The sequence below is a fragment of the Chaetura pelagica genome, unplaced genomic scaffold, assembly GCF_000747805.2.
Source record: "Chaetura pelagica isolate M959 unplaced genomic scaffold, ChaPel_1.0 scaffold124, whole genome shotgun sequence".
Taxonomy (NCBI): Eukaryota; Metazoa; Chordata; class Aves; order Apodiformes; family Apodidae; genus Chaetura; species Chaetura pelagica.
In genome coordinates, this window is record NW_009952891.1 from 954,679 (window position 1) to 965,564 (window position 10,886).

The 10,886-nt window shown below is 39.0% G+C and overlaps 1 protein-coding gene across 1 annotated transcript in view; it reads left to right on the forward strand.

The window, feature by feature from the left end:
• Positions 1–10,886, forward strand: part of KIAA0556 (KIAA0556 ortholog) — a 55,580-nt gene that overhangs the window by 28,781 nt on the left and 15,913 nt on the right. The window contains exons 13-16 of the mRNA XM_009995526.1: positions 477–1,211; positions 1,765–1,985; positions 5,764–5,827; positions 9,261–9,438. Of these exons, the coding sequence (XP_009993828.1) occupies positions 477–1,211; positions 1,765–1,985; positions 5,764–5,827; positions 9,261–9,438 (1,198 nt within the window). The remainder of the gene's footprint in view (positions 1–476; positions 1,212–1,764; positions 1,986–5,763; positions 5,828–9,260; positions 9,439–10,886) is intronic.

A 10,886-nucleotide genomic window follows, 5' to 3' on the forward strand; every position in this document is an offset into this window, starting at 1 on the left:
GCTGCTTTCCTCACCACTTTGCTTTATATACATTTTTGTAGGAAGCACTGGCTTTTTTTTTGTGATGCTTTGGAGACTTAACCAGTTCAGCCATTTCCAACTGTATCAAAGATCTGCAGAAATGCATACAGATTGTTTAAACTATTGTGACAGCCACACAATAAGGATTACTGGGCAAAATCCCAGTGTCTCTAGGGTCAAGAATTCACAGTCTCAAACATAGCTGCATTTTTGTATCTTGGCATGAGCTCTGCTCTTCAATATTTGAAAGTGTTTGGTTTTCTTAAGTCTAAATGAGGAAGGGAAATGGGGACATGTGCCCTCCTAACAAAGAGGCAGTATAAAAGTGGTGGTGTTACAGAATTTCACAGGAAAGCAAAATGAATATGAGCAGCATAATTCTGGGAAGTCTGTGTTGTAGTGGTTTGTCTCCAGTCCTGGTTATGCATTAAGTGCCTATGTACTGTTGTTTTCAGATGAGGGCTTTTCTATCAAGGACGTAGCAACCCCTAGAGCAAAGAGGCACAATGAACAAGAGCACACTCTGCAGGAGTCCTGGAACTCCTTGGTGAAGTTTAATTATTCTCATCGGGGCCGAATCTCTAACATGGATTTTCAAGGGGATATCTTTGATGAGTTTCTCCAGCAGCAGAAAATCAACCGGCCCGGAGACAATCAGCACATGAGAAGAGAGGGACTACCAACACTACCAAAACGGCAAGAAGAAGAGAATTCCTTGGAGGCACATGATGGAAATGATTTTAAAATTCCCGTTTTACCTTATGGGCAGCGCTTAGTGATAGACATTCAGACAACATGGGGAGACAGGCATTATGTTGGTCTTAATGGAATTGAAGTTTTCAGTTCTAAAGGAGAGCCTGTTCAGATTTCAAAAATAACAGCTGAACCACCTGATATAAATATTTTACCAGCTTATGGCAACGATCCCAGAATAATAACCAACCTAATTGATGGTGTAAATCGGACGCAGGATGACATGCATCTTTGGCTAGCACCATTTACCCCTGGAAAACCTCACTTTATCTTTATTGACTTTGTGAATGCCTGTCAAGTAGCTATGATTAGGATTTGGAATTATAATAAATCTCGCATACATTCTTTCAGAGGTGTGAAAGACATTGTAATGGTGTTAGATGAACAGTGCATCTTCAAAGGAGAAATTGCAAAAGCTTCAGGAACCCTGTCTGGAGGTATGCTGTCATTTTTTTTATTTCCTTTCTGGAAACAGCACTACAATACAAACAAATACATTTAGCTTGTTTGTTCTCACTTTCCACTGCAAAGCAAGCTGGCAAACTGTCTAGTATTTACTCCTTTTAATTTCAAAATGTAATGCATCCCCACTAATGCTTTCTTCAATGATACTGTGAATTTTAGTAGCATATGGAGCTAATCTCTGTTCTTAATGATGTCTGAACAACAAGACCATATTTCAATAGCATGGGATCATATAGTCACTAGACATTTAGAAGTCGTAGATTTTGACTTGCTTTCACAGATATTGTCTTTTGGAAAAGGTGATGGAGGAGCTGTTTTCTCATTTTCTATGTGTTTGAAATTGGAGTTCTCTGTTTTTCTGCTATGTAGTGTAAATTTGCGAATGAACATACCCATTTTATCAATTTACCATATATATTAAACACTGTTGCAAATTAAATGTAAAAAAGGACCATAAATAGTTTTAATCACTCTATATATTCTTTTTTTATGGTTTCTCCAATTAATTCTGTGTCTTGCCTTCAGCTCTCGAGCACTTTGGGGACACTATATTGTTCACTACTGATGATGAGATCCTTGAAGCAATATACTGCTATGATGAGACACATGATGGAGAAACAGAAAATGCCAGCTCCTTGAGATACGAGGAAGAGCTGAAAAGGCCAACAACTGCTGACAGGGAGGGAGATGAAAGACCTTTTACACAAGCAGGCTCAAGAACAGAGGATCAACAGGTAGGGGTCTCTGTGTTCAGAGCTCGCTACAAAGTCTTTCTGAAACATGACATGGAAGTAGGAGACACTGTTTTCTATGACAGAGCAGAGCATTGCAGAAGTACTAATATGGGTATCTCTTTGTTTTGAAGATTTTTTTTTTTTTCCAACAGCTTAATAATTTATGCATTTTTCGAAGCCCAAAATGTCCTCCAAATTCTGAGTTCCCCAATTAAATTATAAGGAAGACAGGCTATACTGGATTATACAAATAGATTTTTCTTCATTGACCTGGACAGAGATTAGAGGTAGTTCTTTTTGATTTAGGTGCTCCTGAAGGTTTATGTCAGTGTCAGTGATTTTTACCATGCTGTGGGTAGCTGTGCTCCCTGTCACTTGAAACCGAGTATTTTTCCATCTTTTCCAAAGAGAGTATACTCTCTCTTGTTTCTTCCTCTACAAATTGGGTATCTTATGTAAGAAAGATCTCCCTCTCTCAACCCTCCTCTCATTTTTTCCTGTTTCCCTTTTTGACTAGCATGTTCACAGGTCTCTGTGCAGTTTACAGTATAAAAATACTCCTTTACTATTTCATAGAGTAGGTATTTTACTACTTGGAGGAAGGTGGTGTTTTCAAGCACTGGAGTCTTGTCTTACTCCAGCCCAACAGTCCAGTGCCTGAGCAAAGATTCTGCAAGATTTTCTGCTTAAGATGGTGTGGGGCAATCTTTGCCCTGCTTTCAGTCCAACTGTCTACCTTACAATCTTCATGAACCTGTTGCTTCAGTAAGGATGTAGTTTTCTAGGGCACTCACTTGGAAGTCAGTGAGGAGATCCAAAGCTGAACTAATCCAAATTCCAGCTGGTTCAGCTAAACAGTCCCCAGAGATACATGGTTCCTAATGAGCCTTGTGCTGTTGTCAAGCTTTCCTGTTCTGTTTTGTCCTTTTCTCCTGGTGGTTTATAAGACAGGAAAATGTCATGACACTGAAATCTGACCTCGCTGTTAAAATTGTGAGTCAGTGACTCCAACTCTTTGGCTTCTCTGGTGCTTGATTAATACTATCAACAGTAATTTTGGTCCCACCTTTGCTTGTGGTATCTTAAACTGTTCAGACACCTTATGCAGTGCTGGATTTAAAGAACACAGATTAAAGTTCACCTTTTTGGATCAGTTGTTTATTGAAAGCATTCACCAGGACCTCTTCCATTGCCAAAGCCTAGACTTGGACTGTCTGGCCCTTGCTCAGAGCCTCTGCCTTTTATTTTGGTGTGCAAAGAGCATCATCTGTGATGCTCTTCATAGTCCTTTTCTAACTCTGAAACACGCTGTATCAGCAGTCAAATAACAAATGCTTTTGTGTCTGAGCCATTGTTCTCCTTGTCATTCTGTATTTGCTGGTACTATCAAGATTTTGTAGAAGGATGCTTATGCTGTCAGAATGATACAGATCTACTAGGTGATTGTCTTCCCCAGCATAACATTGTCATTCAGACTAGCATTGGATTTGAACAGTTTCTATCTGTTGATCATTGACCCTTTTTTCCTGTAGCATGTACAGTGGATGAATCATTGTTTTACTGCACTGTCTGCAAAACTTTTTCAAAAGCTCTTACACAAATGCCTCACTTCCTTGTCAGTATTACCTACTATTATCTGCCTTTCCTAGGAGTTCAGTAATCCTTAACATGTCAACTTTTATAGCAGGCCAGACCTGCAACTATTGCACTTGGCTCAACCATGTGGCCAGTAGTGGGTACCTAGGAAGCATGTCAGAAGAAAGCAAACATGCAGTGGTGTTCCTCTGAAACACTCAGCCACCCCTTAGAAATTTATCTCACAAGAACTTTTTTACTTAATGTTTGTGTTTAATGTGCTGCCATGGAGTTTTGCCCTAATTCATCCAGTAGCTTTTGGAATCCATATGCACTTTTGCAACTTACAGAGCTGAGTGGTAGGTTTCCCAGTTTAACTTGCATAGTGCTAAGAAACTGTTTCTGTTTGTCTCTAGGTTTGTTTAGTTTCCCTTTTTGTGTTGAAAGAAACAAAACAATTATTCTTTACTCCCTTCCTCAAGCCACTTCAGAGATACATGCCTCTCTCTTACAGTGATTTCTAAATCTCATTTTCCCAGAATGTTTAATCCTACTTTAGTCCTTCCTCACATGGAAGGTGCTATACAGTGTGGTCAGGCATAGGTTATGGCAATACTTTCTACTTTTTATTGCTTTTCCAATAACTCCTGTACTATGGTGGTGTTTTGTTCTAGCCTTAAAGATCTAATAACACTGGTAGGACAATTTTTACAAGGAGAAGTAGTTGAAATAGTAGAAAATTGTTCCATATCTGAAAGAAAGAATGGTGAGCACTCGTGGAATGAAGGGATCTGAGTAGCCAAGGAGGAAGAGGGAGAAAAGAGGAGATAAGGTGGCTTGGCACAGATGGTTTATGGCCTGCAAAGAAGGGCATTATTCAGCATTCTATAAAACCAGTAGCTTTATTGCATCCATGGGTTTTGATATTCAGTAGAGTTGTAAATTTTAATTCCCATGCTGGTTTTTCAAAGTTGTTTTGAGAAAAAAAAATCATCAGACATCAAAGCTAGTGTTACTTTTTTTGCATGACAGGCACCCCCAATCGAAGGGGGTTTTCCATCTTCTGTAGGTTATCTGTCTGTGTTTAGTTCAATGCACAGTTCTTGTTGCATTTCACCTATCCATTTACCACAAGGACGTTTGCTACAACACAAAGTGTATTGCAGTCTGGGAACATACACAAAGAAGATCCAGCACATCAGTGTTTATACTGCAGAGATCTAATACAGCAGCAGGAGAAAAGTGTTGACAAGCCTTTTATTTTTCTTAGGCACAATATAGGTCCATGTGTTGTGTTCTGGATGACACAGAGTCTACTTCCAGTGTTGAAGGGAACTATAGAGAAAGTCTGGATTTCCTCTTTGGTTTTTTGTCTACTGATGAGGATTGAGTTGATGTTTTTGTAGAACTACTTATAATTATGCTATGATTTCATTCTAATCTGCTGTTCTTTGCTTTGGAGCCCAATATTGTATATGTAAAATTAGGTTTGTTTTCCTCATGTGTAGCATTTATGAATTTACCTACAGAGAACCTAATTAGCCATTTAATTACTCTCATTCAATGAGATGAAGCCTATCTTCAGCCCTTTTTAGTTACCCTTTGTCTTTACTAACAGAATTACCCCAGTATGATCAGCAATTTTTGCCATCTGTTTATTCACTTTCTGATTCGTTATGTTGAATAGCCTAGGTTTTTATGACCTAGTTTTGTCAGAGAACAAGTGCAAGCTTTTGGACAAGTTTCCTTGTTTGTTCTGTCCCTTGATTCTTGAGAGGAAATTGTGGCAATCTCTGAGGTCTTAACTTCCTACCAGACTTCTTGTCTCTGCAAGATACTTGCAACATGTTGCAAATGCAACACAGTATCATTAGCTAATGTAAATCAGAGTGACTTGAGAATTTCAGTCTCTTTGGGAATTGGTAGCTCCAACACTGGTCTCTATATGCACTAAAGAAACACCCAACCTCTAACAGTCCTGACTTGCTAAAAACCCAAATAATCTACATTTTGTGGCATGTTTTTAATTGTTTGCCTGGGTGGTGAGACAAAGGGGAGATTGATACACAAAAGTACAAAAGACTGGATGTAAAAAAAAAAAAGATAAAGAGAAATGGACAAAAAAATCCCACCAAACCCACACCTTTTATAAACAATCTATCTGTAAGGTATACGTGGAATGTGTGTTCATTGCACCTGCTGTTTTACTTTTTAGGTTCAAGAGCTGGATCTCCTCTCTGAATGTATTCCCAAGGAATCAGGAATATTTACTGGAAAATGTAAGTGCTTCCATTTACTTCCTACTTAACCACCCTCCCCTCATCATGTTATGAAGGAAGATCTGATTTGTCAGAGCTGTACAGAACTTTGTGACAGATGTAAAGTCTAGAATAGAGATGAGTAATTGAATATTTAAGGCAGCTTTGTTTACTATGGCATTTAGAACATCATATTGTAACAGTTGGCTTTTAATCTAAAAAAAATAACACTAGCCATTTGCTTAGTCCCTGAATGGGATTTGTAATAGCTGTGTCCATTACCCAGTAATTCTTTCCCAATCCTATGTATTTATGTAGACTGACTGAATTTCTCAGATCAGATTGACAACAGAAACCCTACAGTAAAACTAGACCAGAATGTTAAATCTATACGAAATTTCTTTATCCTGTACAAAACCAACTCCATGTGGGCCTTTAAATTATTTTCCAGAGAGCTTCTGGATGATGCTGAAGTTTCAGTGTCAGTTCCTGGTACCTTGAGCAGCACCAGAGAAACTGGGTTCTTGGGCCTGGCATAAATTTACTAGCAACCTGTGATGTGCTCTCTGAAAATGCACACAAGGCCATGGGTTATTCAGCTACCTGTCTGTGAACTCCACCTGGGATCTGTGATCTAGGACTACATCTAGACCTTTAAAGCATGACTGTGATCAGTTCATAGCTGTGAACTTAAGATGGTTTTCCTCTTTTCTCAAAGTGGGTGAAAAGATAGTGAGGATGTGTCCAGAGCTCAGCAGATGCAGTCTCATATTGACAAGATACTGTTAATCAGCTGGTGGGCTAACCTGTCTCTACCAGACAGGGAGGTTGGTTCTGGTTCCCATGAGTTCTTGCAGGGAGAGAACTGGAGAAAGCTAGCTGCATTTAAGGGAGGCTTTCCATGTCTTATGACACACAAAAGAAGCTCCAATTTACTGTCTTACACAGGAAAAAAATTGTCATTAATTGCTACAAGGGACTATCTTTGTAAATAACCTTGCTCTGTCCTGTCTGTGTATATTGTTCCTTGTTCTCCTTAAGCTGTGAGGTAATTCCTTAGACCTGAGTTGAGAGTCCCTTTGCTTCTTTTTTTTGGGAAATTACTGGGAGTTGTGCAAAACTTAGGATCAGTATGGCCTTTATCATCAGGAACTCCTGATAATAAATTGTGCATGGAGTCACTGAGGATTTGTATCCTTGACAGGTAGTTTTTATCTCTCTCATACTGCTGCCAGTCATGATGTCAAGGAATAACAGTGCCTCAAAGTGTAATTATCACTGGAACAAAGTCCAGTTTGGGGCTAGTTACTAGAGGTGTTCCTCAGGGACCAATATTACAGTCTACACTGATTAATGCATTTTTTTTTAAGTAACGTGGATACTGGAATAAAATGCAGTCTCAGCAAGGTTGTGGATGATACAAAACAGGGGAGTTGTTGTTATGCTGGAGGGCAAAGCTTCAGAGAGACCTCAACAGGTTGAATTAGTGGTACCCTCATGGTGTTCCATCATGTAACCTCCTGAAGTTCAGGGCAAATGCACAGGCCTGTGTGTGGGATGTAATAACCCTGCCATGGGACTGGCTGGGGACCAGATGGCTCAGAAAGCTGCTTTATGCTGAAGGGCCTGAAGTCCTTGTAAGACCACAAGTTGAACAAGAGGCAGCAGAGCAACCTTGCAGCTGGTCCTGGGATATAAAAATGAGAGTGCAGCCAGAAGGTCAAGGAGAGGCATTCTTTCCCTGCTTGCCACACTTGTGAGACTGTATTTGGAGTACTTCTAGTACGGAGCTCCCTAGGACAAAATGATTGACATCCTCATGTGAGTCCAGAGGAGGAGGGTGGCCAAGATGGTCAGGAACTACCTGAGTACCTGACATGTGAGAAAAACATGAGTGCTACATTGGTTTTTTCATCCTGGAGAAGGTGAAGGGGAGATCTTCTTACAGTCTGTAGCTTTCGGGAGGGCACAGAGAGGACAGATCTCAGGGATGCAACTAGGGTTGGATTAAGAGGCAGAAGAAACAACAAGGTAGAAGACAAGAATTTCCAACTGGATGTTAGGAATTTTTTTTGACCCTGAGGGCAGTCAAACACTGGAGCAAAGGCTGAGAGGTTTTGAAATCTGCCAGCCTTGAAGACACTCAAACTTCCACTCGTTAACTCCTGATAGACCTGATATGATGCACATGCTCTGATCTTGGAGTCAGATGAGAGACATCCAGAGGTCCCTTCCATCCTGCATTGTTCTAAGATACTATGAAGGCACTGGCATGCTGATGTGAATTCTAAACCTGATGTGGACAGCTGCTTCACCCTGTCTTTTCCTTTTTGTTTGAAAATACGCTCTGTCTTTGCCTGGGAGTTCTTGCGTACTAGTACACTAAGCAAATGTAGTTTTAGCCTTGGGAATAGCATCTAATATCAATGTAGCCATAGCTCCAGACTTGTCAGCTAATACAACTATTTATTTCTTAGTGTCCTTGCAAATGATAATGACATCTTACACCCAAGTGAGTTTATGTTTATATCAAGACTTAGCCTTGTGTAAATTACTACAGCTATTTAGAGGTAATTGGGCTGGATGGCTTAATAGCTTTAATGCTTGTTTGTTTTACAGGGCATCATGACTACTGGTGCTTTTGTAGACATTATCCAACCTAATTATTTCTGAGCATCTATAATGTGTGAAATGGAAGATATCTTTAATTTACAGTGATGGATTTTTATGGAACTTGACCAGATGGGAATATTACTTGTTATATCTATATATGCTATTTGTAATTTTTTCAGAAAGGTATTAAATAGGTGGATCTGAAGATACACATACAGCCTTCTGTCTGCTCAGTTTTGCTTTCCTATTTATTTTCTGGATATGCAGGCTGTTTTTCACTAATACTGTCCCACTAAAGTACTTGCATGTGTTTAATTTTGGCGTGAAGGTAGTAACTTAAACTCATTAGGTAAACCCAGTTTGGTTTTTGGTGTAACTGTGAGTTGGTGTTCTCTAACAATTAATGAATTTCTAAGAGACTGGATTATACAGGTGTATGCAGTCAATTAGCTAGAAAAAAGATGATAGACTTCAGATTATTTGGTCTTCTCTGTGTTGGCATAATATTCAAATCTGTCTTGTAACTGCTTATATGTATTGTTGAACTACTGTCAGTCTACAATCTGAGTAATGAGACACTTAATAACAGGTTTGGTCAGGGAGTAAGTGAACAAGATGTTGGTAGCCCACTGGAGTCTAACACAGATTCCTGGAAGATCCTGTTCCATGGATGTAGACATGCAGACCAGGAAGTATCCAAACAAAGCATATGGTTATTTAATGCAAACAAAGCACACATGCAGCTAATCCTTGGAGCTCCCGTGCATGCTTACGTTGGCTTCTTTACTTGCAACTAGTAAGAATGTATATAAGGTTATTATATGTATATTCTTTCATATAGGCCTGCAGCTGAATTTTACCATGACTTGGGGAGACTCTCATTACCTTGGACTGACAGGACTTGAAGTGATAGGAAAGAATGGTCATGCATTAAAATTAAGCACAGAACAGATGTCTGCTTCACCCCAAGACTTAAATGATCTTCCAGAGTATACAGGAGATTGCAGAACATTAGAAAAGTAAGTAGCAAAAGAGCTGGCTTGCCCAAGCATTTTCTGCAGGGCTTTTTTTTCCTTTGCCTGTTGTTTCCGCCAACAATTCTGGAGTTTTATCAATTTTAGATGCATTTTACGTCAAACTTTATGAAGTAATAGAATTATATAAAGTTTTATGACAGTGACTCACATGAGCATGATTTTCATGCCATCACTGCTCGTTCTTGGATTTCACAAGCTATCCAGGAACAGCTTGTTGTAGAAACATGAATGAGATGTTTCCAAAAGATGATGTTTGAGTTAGGAGATGGTAACATGCCTGGTTGGTATCTCTGCGAAGGACTTTCCAGGAAGAATTGTGGGTGTTCTGTAGCATCTGTCAGTGCATATGCAGTGAGATTCATGCTGGATTTCTGGATAATTTCAAGGAAAATGTTCAAATTAGTAAATGGTGGGGATGTATTAGGGTATTGCAGAAGTAGTTGCTGTTCTTTTGTTAATTCTGCAAGTTTGTTGTTTGCTTTTTTTTCCAATGACATTTTCTTCATTGACAAATACACTTCCTCAAATTAACTCATACTTCCTAAATGGTAGCAATGTAGAAATCATAGATTATAGGTCTGGAGAGGACCTGACATTTGTTATTATTGAAGCTGTATCCTGTTGTTTCTGAGTCCTATCTTGATTTTAAAAGGTAATTTCAGTTCTAATCCTGTCCTCTGGCACATTTATGGACTTGTGAATAAGTATATGAATTAGGACTTTTCCAAGTCTTTGAGTCTTCCTTAGGATCTTCTATTTATCTGCATGTACACTAATTCTGTTCTTTGTAATTTTGGCTAATCTGACTAATACAGATGTCAAGCTTGTGTATAATTCCTCAGTTCTTCTGCCTATTTGTGTGAAAATCTCTTCTGTAGGCATCAAGATCCAAGAAATTTGTTTATTCAGACTCCACCGTGATGGACCCAGATGCAAAGAAGTCATTTAGGTTTCCTTTTGCTTTTTTCTGTTCTCTGACTGCTGCTTTTACAGCCCAGTCATCTGTTAATCCTGCAGAATTTCTGGCAGGCTTTCTGCCCCTGATGTATTTGAGGAATTTTATTTATGGTACCTTTTGCTTGCTAGCCTTCATGCTCTCTTTTTTGGCCTATGCACACACATTTAACCTTCCAGGGTTTATGATCATATCAATTTAAGGGTTTTTGATCATGACTTTTGTTGAAAGATGGCTTATAATAACTTTATACTGCCACTGAACCAGGCTGCCTTTGATTTTTCAAGTCCTTCCTCTTTCTAATGTCTTTCTTAGAGAGCAGGATACATCTGTTCTGTGCTTCCAGTATCCCTTAATACCCTCTCTGCTATGTGTAATGATTTTATTTTATGGTGTTGCTCCTTTTTTTTTTTTTTTTTTTTTTTTTTTCTTTAAAAATTTTTCATTTTTTTTTAAAAACCTTTTTGGACACAAA